Source organism: Cebidichthys violaceus, unplaced genomic scaffold (genome assembly GCF_023349555.1).
Source record: "Cebidichthys violaceus isolate CVI_PGR_0920_01 unplaced genomic scaffold, fCebVio1.0.p SCAF_21, whole genome shotgun sequence".
NCBI lineage: Eukaryota > Metazoa > Chordata > Actinopteri > Perciformes > Stichaeidae > Cebidichthys > Cebidichthys violaceus.
The window spans coordinates 3,618,724-3,639,747 of record NW_027176384.1 but is presented as its reverse complement, the minus strand read 5'-3'; the positions used below and the strand labels follow the sequence as shown (position 1 = coordinate 3,639,747).

At 40.8% G+C, this 21,024-nt stretch overlaps 1 protein-coding gene across 2 annotated transcripts in view; it reads left to right on the top strand.

Annotated features, from left to right (window-relative positions):
• The window catches only part of LOC137877059 (chemokine-like protein TAFA-2), a 57,308-nt gene extending 39,340 nt beyond the window's left edge, over positions 1–17,968 (top strand). Inside the window, exons 3-6 of one of the 2 annotated variants that reach the window (XM_068716741.1) lie at positions 3,573–3,725; positions 9,258–9,382; positions 9,984–10,030; positions 17,079–17,968. In XM_068716741.1, coding sequence (XP_068572842.1) covers positions 3,573–3,725; positions 9,258–9,382; positions 9,984–10,013 — 308 coding nt within the window. In that variant the 3' untranslated portion in view covers positions 10,014–10,030; positions 17,079–17,968. Of the gene's footprint in view, positions 1–3,569; positions 3,726–9,257; positions 9,383–9,983; positions 10,031–17,078 lie in introns of both variants that reach the window. The other variant, XM_068716740.1, reaches the window with a different exon arrangement.
• Positions 17,969–21,024: the final 3,056 nt, after the last annotated feature.

The following is a 21,024-nucleotide window of genomic DNA, read 5'->3' as shown; positions in this document are numbered from 1 at the left end:
CAGTTTCATGCAGTCATTTCAGATTTACTGTTTACTGCAGCAACAGAGAGCATCTTAGCAGAAGGACACCTCAAGAAAATGTCACATGCAATTAAAAGAGAATGGAGCTGCTCAGGCTCTAAATAATTCAGACAATGGAGCGTGATCTGGAAATTGGCTCCAAATACTGCAGCACTGCACTTTCCCCTTCACATATCTGAATTTTTTTTTTTTAATGCTTCTGCCTGTTGTGGGAAATCTGGAAGGGTATCAGTTCCAATCATTACCATCTTATACATGAGTTATTATTTATTAAAAGGAACCCGTTAACAAAAATCAAAAACACTGATCAGGATGAAAATAATGTTTCTGATCCTGATTGGTTACCTCACTACACTGCTTAAAGCTGCTGGTGCTAAGTGGTCTTAAATAGACACTACACAACGAGTAGTTGACTAAGAGTACATCTCAGCTTGTGAAACAGTTGTCTTTAAACCTCTTGGACCCTAGCCTTATTTTTAGGCCCTCAGCTCGAAAATAGCATACCCATACGATAATGAGTGTAGCGTTGCAACTGTAAGGGCTATTTTAATACTTTTGGTATTAAAATAACCCTAACACTTGTGAGATGTGTTGATATGTGTAAATATCAGTATACATGCTACTGGTTAAGAGTAAATTAAGATGGCAGACAGCACAAATTGAAAATTCTAATTTTCTACTGAAAAAAAAAGCAATTTCAGGATATTTCGTTATTAGAAATCATGTAGATCCGAGCTTTCAAGCTCTCCCAGATCATACAACTATATGTTGAGGGTCTCTAAACAAATTTTTACTTTGATAAAGTGAAGCTTTATCTAGTAAATCTTGATCTAGTACGAAGAGGTCAGACGAGGTCAACCAAAATGTAATTTTGTTCCAGCTGTTTCATTGTAATTTTATAAACTATATAATTATATATTTCACTTCTTTTATCACTAATAGTGTTCAATCTATCCATATGCAGCAGTTTGGCATCATTTTGAGAGCCTGGATCCTCTCTGAGACTGTTTATGTTTGTCATCCATGGGATTTTCTCGTCTGAATTCCAGTTTTTTTCTCTTCCAGGGCCTTACAGCCTGTGTGAAGGGCCGATTTGACCCAATGAACATTCCATAGACGCGTCACAGTCTGCTCTGTTGAAACAACCCAACGTGACTTTGAATGACAGAAGCCAATCAGAATAAAAAAACTATCCAAATGTCAAATTTCTCAAATCCGATTTGCTGAGACGTATAACCCTCCCTCTTCCGCTAGCAGGCACACGAGGCACACGGCGGCAGCGCTAGCTTTGAATTCACACAGAGCGGCGTCCGATGACCAGATCAATAGTAAACATGAACGGATTGAACGGATTTTTTTTTTTGCTGCAGAACATCTCAAAGTAAGGAGCTGGTTTATGATGTGATCGATAATGCGGATTATGATGATGGCTTTGTTTTGTAAGTCAAACTGCGAGGCTGTGTCGTAGCGGAATGTGAAAAAAATGGCTGCGACCGTCTGGTCGCTAGCGATCTCCTGAGCTAATGGGTGTTAGCATTGAATTAATTTTTCAAAACGTTATTGGCATAAATGTGGCGAGTGGGTCTGCCTAGGGGGCGCTATTTTGATTGTGATACTTGGTATTATACGTAGCTTTGTCATATGTTGTGTTTGGAGTGTGTACAAACAGCTGAGATGACTTTGTAGAGCAGGAGCTGCAGTTTGAGTAGCCATCATTATATTCGTTACTGATGAGTGCACATTATGAGTGGATGAATTTTTGGATGAATGCGTAGCCTCCACTGGTGGGGTCGCTATGGTGCAAGAGGTTTTAAGGGGAGCACTCTAAAGTCTGAGACAATAACTCTGATGATGTCTTCAGGAGCTTAAAGTGGAGTTTATAGAAACATTATATTTACATTCAGTGTTTATTATCATAATGCAGCAGTCAGCAGGCATTCCCTTCCTTTCAGTTGCTGGCCCATTGCTACAGCTTCATGGGTGTTGACCACATCCATCATCAGAACCGTTTATTGCCACAGTATGTTGCACATACAAGGAATTTGACATGACGGGTGGTGCATAACATTAAACAATCAACACAAAAAGTAAAATGTAGAAACATATTCATATTGACAGTAAAATATAAAATAAAGTGCACAAACAAACACATAGCAGGACTATAAACAAGTGAGATGTACATAAGTGTAGTGTAAAAGTGTTGAGTGTATTTAAATAAGAAACATAGAAGTGATGTGCAGGGGAGGGACCGGTAGGAAATTGTCCTGGGGATGACAGAGTCAGTGGGGGTCCCAGGCTTTGTTGATGAGCCCAACTGAAGACGGGAAGAAACTGTTCATGTGTCGTGAGGTCTTGGTCCTGATGGACCGCAGCCTCCTGACAGATAGAAGGGGCATGAACAGTTTGTGTCCAGTCTGAGAGGGGTCGACTACAATCCTTTTCTTCGCTTCAGGGTTCTTGAAGTGAACAAGTCCTGGAGGGATGGCAGATTGCAGCCGATCACCCTCTCAGCAGAGCGAATGACGCGCTGCAGTCTGCCCTTGTCCTTGGCTGTGGCTGCAGCGTACCAGACGGTGATGGAGGAGCAGAAGATGGACTCAACGATGGCTGTGTAGAAGTGCACCATCATTGTCTTTGAGAACATTTTTAATTACTTTGTAGTGTCTTTTGGTGTAGATGTCTCTGCTTTGAGGAATTACAGAAGTACTGAGGTATATCGGTACATCTGCACATTGTTTTTGGAATTACTCTCACTGCCAGAAGGGTAGAAAAAAAAAGGTCTGCACAGAGAGAAATTCTAGTTCATCTAGAAAGCAAATGAAACCAGCCCGTGTGTCTGTCTGTAAGCTATTGCCAAGTTGTTAGCGCTTGATTTAATTCATTATGGTTATTATCAAAAACTTTTAATAATGACCACCCCTTCTGCAGTTAAAGTAGTTACAAAAACACTGAACACCGACCGCTGACACAGCCAGCATCTCTTCACAACTCCAAAAACATCTCCGTAAATATCCAAATAAGCATCATTTGGATAAACTGATCAATATTTGGAATCAAAATGGTTACTTTATCTCCTTTTGACAATTGGATGATAAACCTGGCCAGGCTAAGCAAAGTAAATGAACTACCGCTCTAAAACAGAAGTAAGAATACAAAAATATGGCAATTTTGTGGAAGTGCCCTAAGAATAAGGTGAATAAATGAGCAATTCACCCCCAAAAACTGTAAGCCACTCAAACAAAATGACACTTTGAGAAGAATAATGCACATAAAGAGAGGAAAATGGAACCTTCTGTGATAAAAGAACCCATATAAAAAGAAATTGGTAGTCGGCTCTCCCTGGTAATTTTTTCATTATTGAGACAGATTAGACGAATGCAGAGCAGACAATGGAGACCCAAGAGAGATATTCTTACGGTACTCAATCCAAGGCCAGCAGAGTGTGTGTGTGTGTGTGTGTGTGTGTGTGTGTGTGTTTGTGTGTATGTGGGTAATAACTATTGCACCAAAGCCTCACTGATTATTCCATCTCTCTGTTGTCTCTCCAGCAGCACACCATGTCCCAACAGGCACCTGCGAGGTGGTGGCGTTGCATCGCTGCTGCAACAAGAACAAAATCGAGGAACGCTCACAAACTGTGAAGTGCTCCTGCTTTCCGGGGCAAGTGGCCGGCACCACCAGAGCCGCCCCGTCGTGTGTAGATGGTACGCTCCAGCTGAATATTTCATGGGCCATCTTCTTTTCTTTCACTCTTTTTTTTTTTGCTGATGCTCCTTTCCACAAATCTTGAGGATTAGTTTTGCTGAGATCATCGATAAGTGTTTTAGCAGATGCAGACTCACTTAAGTGAAATTTCTTCTACAAGATGCTGCCAGGGGGAAACATGTAGTGTAGTCAGTCTGAGATCATTTATACATGTCATAGTGTGTTGTAGGAAAATTAGGTAATTACATAATAACATGTTGAATTACACATGAACAAATCCTAAAAGGGAAAGTGCTTTTTATTACCGCATAGTACTACAGACATAGATCTTCTCATGAAATATGAGAAAGGGACTGGTGATAACTGCATATTTATATCAAGTAAATTAATGGATTTAAATATGGAAATCTTACAATAAAATCTTCATATGCTGTGGACTTTCAATCAATCCACTGATTATTTTCTTAATTAATTGTTTTATCCACAAAATGTTAGAAGGATCAAAGTGCTCACTGTTCATCTGGCCTTAAAGGCTCTGCTGGGTGCTGGAGGTCCAATGAAAGTGGTACAAGAGAGAACAGTACAGTCTGCATCTGTCATTTAATTACAGATCACAGATTAAACTCTAGTTTTATATTTGATTAGTTTTCTGATTCACTGGTTTAAATATATGTTTATTGTAGACTGAACAACAACCACAAACAACTCTCTTCATTTATTAGAAATATTTGTCTTTTCATGATCTGATATTTCCCTCAATAACTTTTATTATGGATACAATTAAAGTCAGAGAGAGATGAGAGACGAAACATTTTTTACATCATTTATCATAATTTCATTGAGTCACATGAGGCTGATCATTCCTGTGTCGGGTTTGATGAGTTATATCATTTAAATTGAACCTGAAACATGGAGCCTAATAAATTTATTCCAGTATTAAAGAGAAACCTTAATCATATTCTGGGTTAATTAATTATGACGTCACAATCTGAAATTCAAACCGTACAGATGCAAATAATTCATAAATATGACAAAGACATTCCGCCGGTAGAAATAGATTCTGCGTTTATGAACAGAACACAGTTTGTTAAAGAGGTAACAGGCTACAAAGAGAACACACCTCTACAGTGATGATAACTGTGTGTCTTTATTAGTTATTAGTATTATTAGTTACTATTATTAAGTACAGTGATCATGTGCACAGACACAAACTATCGTCTCTCCAGCTGTTAAAGCCGACTAGCAGCTGATCCAGCTGTGATCAGCTGTGATCAGCTGATACACCGTCATCAGAAACAGACGTCGCTTCATGTGACACAACTGAGGAAAAGACGTCTCATATCTCTTAAAAATGATTTCCTTGTTTCCTCTCTTCTTGCATGCATGGTTTCCTTGTGTCTCTCCATGCATCCCTGGTGGGAGGGACTAAGATGTAAAGAAAGGACGCAAGTGAGGGAAACAGGGATGCAATTAAGAGACTTGGGATGTACCCAGAGACAGGGGAACACAGGGTTTAAATATACTGGGGAGGTGCAGGTGATTAGACACAGGAGGATTCAATCAAGGGCGGAGCAGATCATGGGTACATCCCAAGTCTCTTAATTGCATCCCCGTTTCCCTCACTTGGGTCCTTTCCTTGCGTCTTAGTCCCTCCCACAAGGGATGCATGGAGGAAACCATGCGAGGAGAGAGGAAACGAGGAAATATGTTTTAAGAGATATGAGACGTCCTTTTCCTCTGAAGCGTCACATGAAGCGTCGTCTGTTTCTGATGACGGCGGCCGCTGATCACAGCTGATCACAGCTGGATCAGCTGTCAGTCTGCTTTAACAGCTGGAGAGACGTTTGATAGTTTGTGTCTGTACACATGATCACTGTACTTAATAATAGTAACTAATAATACTAATAACTAATATAGACACACGAATCATCACTGTAGAGGTGTTGTCTCTCTGTAATCTGTGACCTCTTTAACAAACTGTGTCCTGTTTATGAGCGCAGGATCGATTTCTACGTCAGAATGCATTTGTACGTTTTGAAATTGTGACTGTGACGTCATTATTACATAACCCAGAATATGATTATGGTTTCTCTTAAATTATATAACTCATCAAACCAGACACTCATGAATGACCAGCCTCAAGTGACTGAATGAAATGATAATAAATTATGTAAAAAGCTCTCTCTCACTTTAATTGTATCCATAATAAAAGTTGTTGAGGGAAATATCAGATCATGAAAAGACAAATCTTTCTAATAAATGAAGAAAGTTGTTTGTGGTCCTTTTGTTGTTCAGTCTACAAAGAACATATACTTAAACCAGATACGGAATCAGAAAACATATCAAATACAAAGCTTGAGTTTAATCTGCGATCCGTCTTCACTGTTTCAAGAAAAATCGTATCAGTCTGATCGGCTGCAGCGTCCAATCACATAACTGATGAACAATGAGGGGGCGTGTCCACCAGTTAAACACTTCCTGGAAGGCTGTTGTCGTGTGTCCTCGCTCATGGCTCCTCAGAGATCCCTCCTCGAACCTCGAACCTTGCTCCTCCGAGCTAAATAAGAGCTTTGGGATGGCCGTCAATATAGCGGTGCAGAACAACTTCCGGTTCAAGCGAAGATCGAGGAGCGAGGAAATGACAATTAAGAGACTTGGGATGTACCCCATCACACAGTTGGGAAAACATACAGATGCAGGAAGTGAAGTTAGAACATGGGACACAAGAGGCAGGGAAATTCCTAATAAAACAGGAAACAAACTAAACCAACACCGTGACACAGGATCATGCTGAAGGATACTGTTGTCCCATTTCATAGGGCATTTAATGCAGTACTCCATAAACAATGATGCTGTTACAAACAACAGGTAAATGCTGTCGTACCTCAAAAAAAAATCGTAATTTGAAAAATACAAATATATTATATTAGAGCTTAATGCCCAAATCTAACTTACCATTCAAGGCCAAATTATCTCAATGCAAGTCCAAAATAAGTGGAGGAACTTAAAAAACATTGGGAACAATTGTCTTAATCAGACACTTATTATATTGTAATTTATTCCCATAATGCTGCTCAGAGTAATCACAGTGACCTGACTCGTCTGCCGACAGAGTTAAAACAGCTAAACATTAACGGAGGTCATGTTGACTTGCATTATGATGCGTTCAAGCTCAGTAAGAAGTATCGTAGTGATAAAGAGTGTCGAGCAAAGGTATATTTTAACGCTATCATGTAAAATGTAGTTTTTGGCGAGAAACTTAAAGAAATCCAGTTGTTTGAAGAGAGACATTTTCACTGCGATATAAAACAGATAATAGAGAGGGAATTACCCCCGATTCAGCTGAAGTGGCTGCTCCACTTTGATCTGAAGGGCGCGGGTTCCAGGCTAAACTCTGGACCCAATCGTGTATGACCTATTCCTTGACATTTTAGAATTGACATTTTCTGCAAATTAGAGCTGTGAGCCACTGGCCTTCGTTTAAAGCTCCACGGGAGATCTCAGGAAAAAAAGAAAGAAATGTTCAGCACTTAACCTTTTAATTATTCTTTCTTCTACAACCAGGGATTACCTTTAGCTCAGCTCTGTGTGAGACGATCCTCTCTATATACGAGGACAAATGAACCTCCGGATATCTGAGAAAACTTGAATAGATTTAAATGTGTAATTCAGAGAGACAGCCACAGAAAAAGTTTCCCAAAAAAAAGTGTCTTGATTGAATTATGACTTTGGACAAAGCGTTGTGATATGGTAAAGAAAACTTAAAAAGGCAAATTGTATCATAAAACATACATCAAGAGTGGATTTGTTTATACCTGATGTTCTAGATGAATGAGACTTAATGAGAGACTCTCAAGGGACCACGACAAAAGAATATAACTGAAACCTATAAAAAGTAGGAAGAGGAAGAGTTTGACAGTTTGGAAATACGCACAATACACATCTGCTTTCTTGTAGAGAATTAGATGAGAAGATTGATACTCTCTCATGTCTGTATGGACGATATGAAGCTGCTGCAAGCATCCGGTTAGCTTAGCTTAGCATAAAGCCTGGAAGCAGGGGGAAACAGCTAGCCTGGCTCTGTCCAAAGTTGAAAATCCACCAAGCAGCAACTTGAAAAGCTCAATATTTAACACATTGCATCTTTCGTTTGATTTGAATTATTTTTTTGAAGGATGGTAGATTAGTTCCCAGTGAACATCAAATAGTACACGCAGACACTCAAAAATACTTAAACTTTAACTCTTCAGTCCTGGCACAATTTTTGCAATTAAGGCATTTGAACTTCTTCCTTGATTTTTCAACAGTTTTAAAAGAAACATACATATAACGGATGATATATCAGTGTGTGTGGCCATGCAGCTCAGACCTTTACTTCCATGAATAGATGAGAAAAACCATTACTGATTCTTAATGAATATGAGCTCAAGGTCAAAGCAAAAGCTTTTTGGAACATTTCCAACAGCTACAATCAAGGAAATAAAACGAAATAAAAGCACAAATCTATTTTTTGCTCCCAGATGTTTTCAGCCAAAAGCTGCCCTCGTGTTTCCAAAGCGTCATTAACTGTTAAGTGAAACGTATCCCATGCACTATACCCACGTCGGGTTATCAATACTCCCATTTAATTTCATGAGAAAACCTCTGTGGCTTTTTAATAGCTGCTGTTACACAACCACCATCTGCTTGCAGTTGACCTGACGCACGCTCCACACCACACTGCTGCTACAGCCGTGGCAGTGTGGTACAAATTGATTCCCTCATGTCATAAAGCATCCATCCTCTGCTTACTTACTCTGGCGAGGCCCCGGTGTTATGTGTGGATTACAATAGCAGTGCTCTTCATTAGGAGAGGACACTAATGCTGGTGCATGAACGTAGATAATGACCTCTGTAATATGCCAAATTGAAACAATGTCTCGTACAACGGAGTAGCAGAAGCTTAATGTGCTCCTTTATGGAGGCAACTCACTGCAGCTAAAAGGTTTTCCCCCTCAGACGGCTGGAGCTCTTGTTCCAGTTCCCGACTCAAACGTGTCGATGTGCAAGGCTCTCAACAGAGTGCGCTTGAATACTCAAAATAGATAAAGAGAGCGTTGCCAGTCAAAAAGCAAATCTTGCATCATTTACCTGAGACAGCTGTCAAAAATGTGACAGGACTTGTTGCGACACAGCTATGATGGTATTTGAGGAGACGCTTCGTTTCAGGCTCATGATGTTATGGGTGTGAGCTTGAAATACAAACACAGATTACGTCCTAAAATAATAATAAAAAAAATCATATATATTAAATTTGGCATGGCAGGAAACAGTTTGACTGACAGAGATCATAAGATATGTGAGTTGTGATACATTTTATACTAATTTAAATTTTTAAAATAGAATCACTTTTTGAATTTAATCTCACTTTCATCATGTAAAAAAAACAAGTCAACAAATATTTTGAAATAGCTTTCGTTGACAAAATTCACAGACCAGGTGAACAAAGACATTTCTGACCATTTCCTCTGACCTCTACATCTCTCCACCAGCCTCCATAGTGGAACAGAAGTGGTGGTGTCAGATGCATCCGTGCCTTGACGGAGAGGAATGCAAAGTTCTCCCTGATCTGAAGGGCTGGAGCTGTGCTACAGGGAACAAGATCAAAACTACTAAGGTGAGTTTAAGATCCAAACCATATTCCGACCTGTTGATTCTGTTCCTTGCACACGTCCAACACCTCAAAGTCAACCGGCTGTGGCCTCTGTAGCACTCGTGTGCCCTGCCTTTACCTAAAAACAGCTAATGTTTGCACTCTTGGCTTGGACCCCTGGGGGCATTTAATCAATGGGCTGCCATGTCTCCTTAGCACTTTCAGGCCACTTTGAGCACCCAAACTGGCCAATTAGTCACTCCAATTACCTGCTTTTAACGTCGTAACACGATGCCCATATCCTTCACTGTGTTATGACGACCCGTAGCCGTCGCTTCTGCCTCCTTTCCATGTACTTAATTATTTAAACTGCCCGCACCACACCTGCCTGGAGCCAGGAGCCTGGAGCCTAGGGCTATTGATTCAGGGACTTGTCGGGACCTCAAAAAGGGATATACTATATATATATAATTTCTTTTCTTTTAGTGGTCCAGGGTTCCCAGACAAGCCTGTCTGTCTTCTGGAAATGGATTTTGGTAACTATCAGATCATGATGAGACCATAAAGAATGAAAGTTAAACATGTCTTTTCTGTTCTGTCTTCTTTTACATGGACGCCTGGAAAGATTTCGGCGGACAAAGAGCAGCTTTGGTAACGTCAGACGCTTCAGAGGTAATAAACTTGTTTTTATATTTGAAGGTTTTACACGTTTTTTTCTTCTTCTGTTTGTGGTCCTAACTTCCAGACAAAAAATACAAAGGAATTCTCAACAGGGATCATTAATGTGTCTCATTTTTACTTCACTGCACAAAAAGAAGGCCTGCACACCATTTACTGCGTAGCGTCACCTCACATTTTCATTAAAACAGACAAGGCAAAGGGTATTATTAAGCACACTTTCCTGTAGTGTAACTACACCCGAGACAGAGAAGAGAGCGAGAGGAGATGTACGGTCCACAAAAACAACAACATGGACACGTTCAAAGCATCGGCATTACCCAGCGGATTTATCTCGCACACCTTTGAACTCAGCTGGAGGAACACGTTTCTTCAGTTTCAAATCTTTCTGCAGGCTGCTTGAAGCAGCGATGGGTCGGGCTTTCTTCTTCACCTCTGCAGAATTTTTGGGAAAAACATCCAAGATAAACCTGGAACCTCCAGCTATACTGACCTCTATCGCTCTGTATCATAAATGCATTCATGCACACTGGAAACACCTTGAGAATTCACAGAGGCAACACAGCAGCGACCGGCTACTACAAGTCCCAGGCTTTCGGTTTGTCTCTGAGTCATGACGTGCAGAGAGGTTGAGCTGCAGCGTTAAAATCTGTACGTTTACAGCCCCCATATGGCAGCCAGTAGTAACAGTGTCTTTTGCACAGAAATCCTGGAAGGTAGGAAAGAAGAAGAAAAACACAACAAGGTCCCAACTCACAGCAGTTTATTACATTCTAACAACAAAACTAAACTCTTCACTTGAAAAGAAAGTCATGCAAATAAATGTAAAATAAAGAACCAAAATACTTCAAACTAACTTTTGGTACATACTGCAGCTGGCCTTATACAGTTGTGGTCAAAAGTTTACATACACTTGTAAAGAACATAATGTCATGGCTCTCTTGAGTTTCCCCGTTATTTCTACAACTCTGATTTTTCTCTGATAGAGTGATTGGAACAGATACTTCTTTGTCACAAAAAACATTCATGAAGTTTGGTTCTTTCATGACTTTATTATGGGTTAACAGAAAAAGTGATCAAATCTGCTGGGTCAAAAATATACATACAGCAGTGCTAATATTTGGTTACATGTCCCTTGGCCATTTTCACTTCAATTAGGCGCTTTTGGTAGCCATCCACAAGCTTCTGGCAAGCTTCTCGTTGAATCTTTGACCACTCCTCTTGACAGAATTGGTGCAGTTCAGTTAAATTTGATGGCTCTCTGACATGGACTTATTTCTTCAGCATTGTCCACATGTTCTCAATGGGATTTAAGTCAGGACTTTGGGAAGGCCATTCTAAAACCCTAATTCTAGCCTGATTTAGCCATTCCATTACCACTTTTGATGTGTGTTTGGGGTCATTGTCCTGTTGGAACACCCAACTGCGCCCAAGACCCAACCTTCGGGCTGATGATTTTAGGTTATCTTGAAGAATTTGAAGGTAATCCTCCTTCTTCATTATCCCATTTACTCTCTGTAAAGCACCAGTTCCATTGGCAGCAAAACAGCCCCACAGCATAATACTACCACCACCGTGCTTGACGGTAGGCATGGTGTTCTTGGGGTTAAAGGCCTCACCTTTTCTCCTCCAAACATATTGCTGGGCATTGTGGCCAAACAGCTCGATTTTTGTTTCGTCTGACCACAGAACTTTCCTCCAGAAGGTCTTATCTTTGTCCATGTGATCAGCAGCAAACTTCAGTCGAGCCTTAAGGTGCCGCTTTTGGAGCAAGGGCTTCCTTCTTGCACGGCAGCCTCTCAGTCCATGGAGATGCAAAACACGCTTGACTGTGGACACTGACACCTGTGTTCCAGCAGCTTCTAATTCTTGGCAGATCTGCTTTTTGGTGGTTCTCGGTTGACTCTTCACCCTCCTGACCAATTTTCTCTCAGCAGCAGGTGATAGCTTGCGTTTTCTTCCTGATCGTGGCAGTGACAAAACAGTGCCATGCACTTTATACTTACAAACAATTGTTTGCACTGTTGCTCTTGGGACCTGCAGCTGTTTTGAAATGGCTCCAAGTGACTTTCCTGACTTGTTCAAGTCAATGATTCGCTTTTTCAGATCCATGCTGAGCTCCTTTGACTTTCCCATTGTAGCGTTTGTGGCCATTTGTATCCAATGAGCCCTATTTAAATGGCCTCAGAGAAGTCACCATTTGTAGTCACTCATAATCACTCACAAGAAGTTAAGAGGCCATGCTATGAAGCTCATTTCATTGACACAACTTTCTAAGTCACCAAAATTGCTAATTCATGTTGCTGTATGTATATTTTTGACCCAGCAGATTTTGTCACTTTTTCTGTTAACCCATAATAAAGTCATGAAAGAACCAAACTTCATGAATGTTTTTTGTGACAAAGAAGTATCTGTTCCAATCACTCTATCAGAGAAAAATCAGAGTTGTAGAAATAACTGGAAACTCAAGAGAGCCATGACATTATGTTCTTTATAAGTGTATGTAAACTTTTGACCACAACTGTATATGTGCTGTTGCATGCAACATGCATTTAATTGGGACATATTATTTCCTCATAACATGGCACATTGAACTTTGACCCTGTTGCTCATATATCTACTGTGCAAAGGATTGTGGGTCAGAATAGCCAGAAAAACATGTTAGCTTGCATACTGCAAAAATAAGACCAGATGTAGTAGAGCAACCTTTGTATTTCTTCTTTTTTTCTGGCATACTAAATAGTATAGTTAGGTAGTATGGGTATTAGAACACACAGTATGTACAAACTTCTGTCTCGTCTTCAGAGTCTAACAAACTCAATCTACCTTGACCAGATATTTGTAAATATATATTAGTGAGGGAGCAAGTCAATTTCTCAGTTATATAGATCTGCTGGACTCTCTCTATCCAGAAGAGATAGATTCCAAAGCGGAAATTAGCACCCAACAAAAAGCCATTGGGATTTTTACAAAGGGAAATAAAAATGAATTTCCTTTTGCTGTGTTTTGCCTGCATTTACTCTTGCGCTATTTCCTCTCATTTGATCTCTGCAATTCGCCGAGGGCGGGACTAACTCGTTCTCGCTACCATTAACAGCTGCTCTGTCTCAACAGTGTTAGGCTGAAAAAAACGTGCATGCAGGCTGAAATTCAACTGTGGCATTCTGTTGGGAGATGCAGTGACCTAAACAAAGTAAGAGAGTAGAAAATATTTATATTTTTTTATCTGGCCTTGCCTTCAACAATCAGAATGCAAGACTCATCAAAAGTGTTCTCTCGTTGCCACTTGTGGTAACGTTTTCTAGTGCAACTCCACTGTCAATATTCAGTGACTGATGCTTTGACTGAATGTGCTGTTTGCCTCATGTGTGTGTGTTTGAGCCAGACAAATGAAAACAGAAGGTTTTCTCCTCCTTCTATCCTATGTTTTCCTTGATGCTAATCTACTTCATTCCTATGCTACCATTCAAATTAACGCTGAGTGACATCTTACCTTTGACTTCCCCTCGTGGGGGGTATTACCCGGTAGCCCGGTAGCCCTGGCGGTAAAGCTTAATTTAGGCAAAAGGTGAATCTGCAGCGTCCCTGCTGTCTGTTTACACTGATTTTACAGGCGGATTCTCACTTAAAATTTTTACCTAGTGACGCTTTAAAATGGCCATACTATGAAAATCCCAGGCTCTGTAGTTACAGCACAAAACATATTGCTGAGAAGGACACTGCGGCGTGCCAATTACACGGCTGAATTACACAAACACAAGCCTGTGCACCTGCTGTGTTAAATCTTTCAGCCAACCTTACTTCAGGCACTGAATGGAAATGAATCCTCTGCCAGTTAAATTAGCACTTGTCAGCCAGCAATTATACGAACGCAGCACCCGCTGAAGACTTAGTTTTCCTCTCAGTATTTTTAGCACTGTTTCAGACAGTCACTCAGATGCTGTTAATGAACCCCACCTTCCCACCCTCTCGTGAAGTGAGACACAGCGAAGATCCATCTCAGAAGACGTTTTCTCCTCTGACAAGAAGCGGCTCCGCTCTTTGTCTTTTCAGCGTGGAATTATTCTCAAATTAGTACCACATTAATCACAGTGACAGCTGAGAATGTAAATGACTCCGTAAAGGGAAGAATTTATTACAGCCTGTACAGAGGCCTGCGAAGTGCTGCTACGACCTAAATTTATGGAATCCCTTTACCCTGGGTTTGATATGATTATGCAGGTTTTCTCGTCAAGTGATGGCCTGATGGTTTTTGGATTGTTTTGCTTTTTTCTGCATAATTGAGGATGATTTATACGACGTTGTGCTGCGCGGCACCGGCAACTGCTCCGGCCTTTTCTTCGTCATACGAACCCGTTTGCGAATTAATCTCACCGGGCTGTCGGAGCTGTCGGTCTCCTATCAAAAGTTCAGCATCGATAATAGAGCCTTACAAGTTCGGCAATGGCTTTCCCCGGTCCGTCAAACCCACGTGGCGACTGTCGGACGGCTGGAATCAATAGCGGACGTCGTTATGAAGGTTGTTATGTTATGTTCCTCCAGAGTCTTTTCCAGAATGTACTTTTGGAGGAGCAGAGGAGCTGCCAGTCAGCCACTGGGCTTCATGACAGGCAATTTACTCTCAAGGAGAACGGAGGTCTTCAGAGTACCTGACAGCATGGAACTAGGGGAGAGAGAGAAAAGCTCGGTGTGGTGCACAAACCCGACTCGCCAGCATCTCTCACCCTGAATACTGCATCACAGTCTAACTGATAGATCGATGTGCTGATACATGAAGCCAATATAAGTCTTTTATGAGGTTCTGGAGTGATATTGAATCTAAGTGAATTCCTCAACTTGACCTTTACACTTGACTGTCTTTCACCCAGACAGAAGGGCTGCACTGCACAAGTGTGACCCGTGTAGAAGGAGTAGTGTAGAACTAATTTTCATCAGTTTTCAGTCAGTTAAGATGATTTTTTTTTTCCTCCTGCTAGCACCATGAACTAATATAATTAATAATGATATCTGACATATCAACTTCACACACAAGACATTCAATAAGAAGGTTGTCATAAACCTATGGCTTTGCGATTTTTTGGTCATAACTGACATCACGATTATTTAACAGGATTACTTTGTAAACATGATACATTTAGTGGAACTTAAAAAAAAAGAAGACGGTCCCCTCACGCATTGAGGACACTCCGCCTCGGTTGACAGTCGCAGGGGACCTTGTCCCTCCCCACAGGGAGAGAGGGGGCGGCGGGCCTTAAGTCCACCTCACCAGGAAGTGGCGAGGGGTGCTGTACAGCTCACAGACGGAGCCGCAAGCTACCTTCACCTCGGGCCTTTCCAAGCCGACCTAAAGTCATTAGTGACGAACTGCCATGGAGGAAATGCGCCCCGGTGAGGGCCAGCCAGCACCGGGGAGAGGTCTGACTCGTGGATCCTCCATTTCTATCGACAAAACATCGCTGCAAAATGGAATGTGGCACATTAGTCATTTCATCTCGGATGTCTTGTTTCCATAATCCTGGGAAGCCTAAAATTGTAATAGAAAATAAAATTCGATCAATCGCCTAGCTCAAGATAAACCCTCCTGATTTCAGTGACCCCATGGCTTATACATATGATAAACTACTGCTGAGCCTCTGCAAAAAGCAAAACGCTCAGCATGCAGTTTGTTTCCTCCAACTCTTTAACAGTATATATCCTCAAAAGACCTCTAGCAGGGTTTTTTTTAGACCTTTAGCCTTAGTCTTCCTCTGAAGATAATAAGTTTTCTCACAGTGGCAAACATTTAAAATAAACCGACAGAGGTTGAATAATGCATCTGATTTTGTAGATGCTTTTGCCAAAATCGTTGACATGTCAATCGGTGTGGGCAGGCGTGTCTCATGTCTTCTCGCTTGAACTTTCTGTTGATAAAGTTGTCGTTTTCATTACTGTATATCATGCTCTTTTCTTTTGGTATCAGTCTCTGCTTACGTCAAGTGCTGAGCTCCACGGTGTTATACAACTCGGATAGAGAGAGGCAGGCGTTCATGTACAATATAGATGAAAATTACACTAAAATATTCAGTGTTGCTTGTAGGGGAGGAAATCTCTAGTCACCTCATTCGATTCCGATTCAGAAGGCTACGATTTGATTATGAAACGATTATCGATTCATGTTGATGCGTCAACATTTTTCTATACATGATTTATTTTTTATTTAATCTGCTGTTTTTAAAACATAGAATATTTGTAATGATTCCTAATTACAAATAGAGGAGATGTGTCAACTGGAGGGTTACATTTCCAAGCACTACAAAGAGAACCAACAGGAAAATAAATTAAATTGGGCCTGTCCTCATAGTAAAGACACAGACTTCAGCATGTTCTGAATCATGTGACATAACAAGCTGCTCTTATTCACAAATAAATAGTATAGACGTCTCTTCAAACAAATGAGCATTCAGCTCTCGTACAAAAATAACGCTTGGTAAAAACTATACATACAGTGACAAAGTAGACACTATATTCTGTAGCGTGTTACTTCTATCCTACCCACTCTCCTCAGTGACTCCATGACTTTAGCTTTGGTTTGGTTGTAGAGTATCACTGTGTCCGTAAAAACGTCGACATGAATGTCGTATCTCTGTTCCAAAGTGTGCAACATAGAGCAAAAGCTCTGGTTCTCGATGACTGAGTAGGGGCGCAAATTCTTGCCAAAAAAAGTTGCAATCTACTTCGTGACTCGCTTTGCCCTTTCAGAGTTGGGCTGAAGAAGAATTGAAATGCTCCCATGCTTTAGCTTTTAAGCCAGGGGGTGCCGGTCAGATATTCGGCTGCTCAAGCTCAGCCGCCATCACCAAAACTCTGCTAGTATTTATCCTAGCTTAGTTGGTTTTCTGCATGGAGTCATAATCGTTTAAGAAAGAATCACGATGCATCTAACAATCAAGTTTTTCCTCCACCCCTAGTTGCTTGTGGGGGTTACTTTCTGAGATTGCGTTTTGATGCTACCACTGCTTTGATGGCTTTGACTTCGTTTTAACACTATTTCTTTCTTCCACAGGCAAAACAACACTTCCGGTCTTTGTCGGATCATCAAAAGAGAAGTAATTCAAAGGACCTTTCTGTAAATAGAGACTTCCTTTCTTCTGGAGTGTAATTAATCTTTGGAAAACTCTGAATGCATCTTCTTGAACTCTATGGACATCAAGCACTGATCACTCAGCACTTCTTTTGGAAGGACTCCATATGATTAGCCTTACCGGACGACAGGATTTATTCTCCGACATTGTACTGCTTGTAGTGGAACACAACGCTGACCTTTGCCCGTTTGTTCATTTCTAGAGTAATATGTCCAATACAGGGGACTTGCAGCACAAGTGGACCAGGGTGAGCAGGAGGTCAGTTTGGTGTAAGCGTCGCAAATACTCAATACAAAATGTGATTTTTGTTTTACTTAACGTGTAGTTTCGAGAGTTCAGACTTAGATGAAAATATGTGGCTGAGCTGCGGATATTCAGGGTGAATTTCAAAGAAATACACAACCACATCCATCAACGTATCATTCATACCGTTTGCCATAACAGAGAAGGGGGAAAATAAACCTAATTCAATTTGAAAACTACAACCCTTTATGAGGCCTGCTGAACTTAACCAGAGCTGTAAAACGGTATAAACTGATCAAAACCTACTAGCTGTAAACAGACAGAAAGTTGGAACCAGTCGTGGGTTTTTTTTCCTTTGAAAATCACTCTGGCATTTTCAGCCGCTTCTGCCAGATTTAGCTTTTGTATCACAGCTCTGGAGTGCAAATTCTAGACGACAGCAGTGTAAATTAAACACACGGCATCTGGTCACTGGCTAAGTGATGACAACAATGCTCCCGAAACTCAAATATGATTTGCTGATCACCTTTCAGTAGGTATCGCTGACACTTCCTTTGTCTGTGCAAGTGATGACATCAGTAATAAACTATGGTTGTGTAACTAAAGCCTTGTGTCTTTTTAGCATATGCTATGAATGGCTATAGTATTTAGCCACATTAGTGGCTCTAGGGATGGTAATGCTGGTCAGTCTGGTTGTTGGTCCAACTGTTGGTTTTATCATGAATTGTTGTAATGGTCCCATTATAATGAATTTGAATGACTTTGGTGATGCCCAGATTTCTTCTCTAGCGCCACCAGAAGGTCTTCATTTGTAAATTTGAGTGAAATATTTTAAAAACTATTGGACGGATTGCCATGACATGTGCTGCAGACCCTCTGATGTTAGCATGCTCACAATGACTGATGTTGGCATTGAGCTCGGGAACGCCGCTGTGCCTCACAGAGCTGCTAGCATGGCTGGAGGTATGTACAGTATGTATGTGTGTATGTATGTTTCAGGCCCAGTCTTAACTCAGATATTAGATGAAAACTCTTAGGGCTACTCCACCAGTTTAATATGGGGTTTGGGTTGACTTTAAATTCTTGATTTTTCTTTGTTTTGCTCAAAATACTATTGTTCATGTGAATCAAAATGTCTGCAATACTACAATTCAAAAAATGCTAGCAAAGTAAAAACGTACCATCAACCAGTGTTGAGGCCATTTTTGGGCTTCCATGCGTTGATCTGACCCCGCTTTCCCATTCATTATAATCCAACTCTCTCAACAATGCACCACACACATGTGAAACCATGGCTCATAGCCAGAGGTTAATCACAAACCTTAAACCTTTACAGGCAAAACAAGCAGGTCGACTTAAAGCAACTGAACTAAACATGCTCACCAATTTAACATTATTTTACCGTTTAACTGTTTAAAACAAGTTGTCAAGAAAACAACGTTATGTCATTTATTCCAATATGCATGTTCTACCATGTGACGTGACTTGGGGGGGTGTTAACAGCGTTTCCACAACATAACCAAAAAAGTCTTGTCAACAAACCATTTGAAGGTTAGTATGATCCTGAACATAATTTAGCCCATTCAGATGGCAGAGTAATGCTTTTTGGAGAGCTACAATAGAATGATGGGCTGGTGGTTTATTCTCTGTTGAAGGAAGATAGGAGAATGTTGATCATTTTCCAGGAAATGTTTCTTTTTCTGTCATTTTCCATTCGTTTTCAATGACTGAAAAATTGGTAAACTGTTGTTTTTTCAGGTTTCCCAGGACATGTGGGAACCCTGACAATTTAAAATTATAACAGTGGATTTTTTAGTATCTTGGCCTTTTACCTAATGGTGAACATTAAAGAGGTGACATGAAATGAGGGGAGAGACATAAATGCATCCCTACTGTGCTCATTATTTAGTGGATTTACGGTAACTTATAAATTGTAGAGGAGATAATCAAAAGGTGTGTTACAAGGTTACTAGGCACACCTTCTACTGTATCTACATCTAGTCTAATACAATAATCCTGCAATACATTCTACACTTATGGAGCTTATCAGATTCAGGTTTAGATGAGTGGTGGGGTTGGCTGGACTGCTTTGTATAGAATGGTCATGGCTTTGGCTCTTTCAGTTATTTTGCTGTGTTGTGTGTTGCATCTGATTACTTTATCACTCTTTCAAACGATTTCCCAACCCCTAATTTTCAGCTAAAGAAAAGGTTTGGAGTCGCCTGATGACTGAATGTGTTCAATCAGCTGCTTATTTCTGACTCCCAGGTGACATCAACGGTCCTTTACAAACTCGTCACTTACGACGGATGCTCAAGCTATCACATAAACAGCCAAAGTTAGTCAGCAATTCTGAAAAAAGGCCTGCCATGACTCGCGTTATCGCAGTGGGTGAAATCACACAGTGGGGGGAAGTGAAGTGTTTTGATGTAAAACAGCAGGTGAAATGGTCACTTTATTTTCAAACGCACAGCCCTGCGACAGATCCATCCCTGCTAGTTTCTTGTGAAAATCTTTCAAATTACTTTTTACATTTTTTTATTTCACCCTGCCTTCCATGACAAGAGCACCATCTGTTAACACCACGTTGACCCATTCTGAGGCCAATCTTTTTGCTTTCAAAAAATGAAACAATCTTCCAAAATTATAAGCTGATGCTTCATTACAGCAATATACACATTACATTTTGGCAGCAAGTCTGTAGTTAGTTAGGAGAAAACAGGGGCCACTGCTTGGAACACTATGTTTGACAACTTAAACATTAGGTGCCCTTGCAGACAAGATCCTCTCAGAAATGAATATGTGGTTCATGACACTATTTCACCTACAAATGTCCCGACATTACATATATCTGTTATCTGGATGAGAGCTTCTTAAATGTTTTTAGCCGAGGACCCCAGTGAGAAATTAACTTCCCCTTGCTTTGGGAAATGGGCTTATTAAAAAATTTCATATCCTCGCCATAAAGGGACCCACCAGCAACAAGCCGGTGAGTCAATTTGGATCTCAACCCACAGCTTAAGAAGCACTGCTCCAGATTACTGCTGAGGATTTTCCATGCTTTTTTGTTGCATTGCTGACACAATTTATAAATGCTTCTCTTTCGGGAAATCACAAGAAAAAAGAAAGAAAGAAAAAAGTTTCCACAACGGAGGCAATAGTGTTATCAGGAGGTTATTCAGCTGCAGACGCTTGACTGACATGGATAAATGAGACAATTTGGAAAAGAGGTATCGCTCTTGTTTCTTCAGGTTTTCAAACGGACCTTGGTGTTCCTTTTGTAACGTAGCCTGCTCGCTGTAAACACTGTCGCTTGTCTGCGTCTGTCAAACTGAAACAACTCTGTTTCCCAGCCTGCCATCCTCCTCCAAACCGAGGAACAGAAGACGAGTGCTGCCTGAAGCGCCGTTTCTCATGTTTTTTCGTGACGTTTCGACTTCAAACATCAAGCTTTATTCTTCTTCTTCTTCTTCTTCTTCACCGAAGGCGTCCTTTGGCAAAGAAAACGACAAACATTCTCCACGAATCAAAAGGCTGTGACACCGCTGGCCTCGGCGTGTCCAAACAGTTTGACATTTCTGGGGTCAATGCCAGACTCCCGGTTGGTGTCTGAGTCACTTCAGA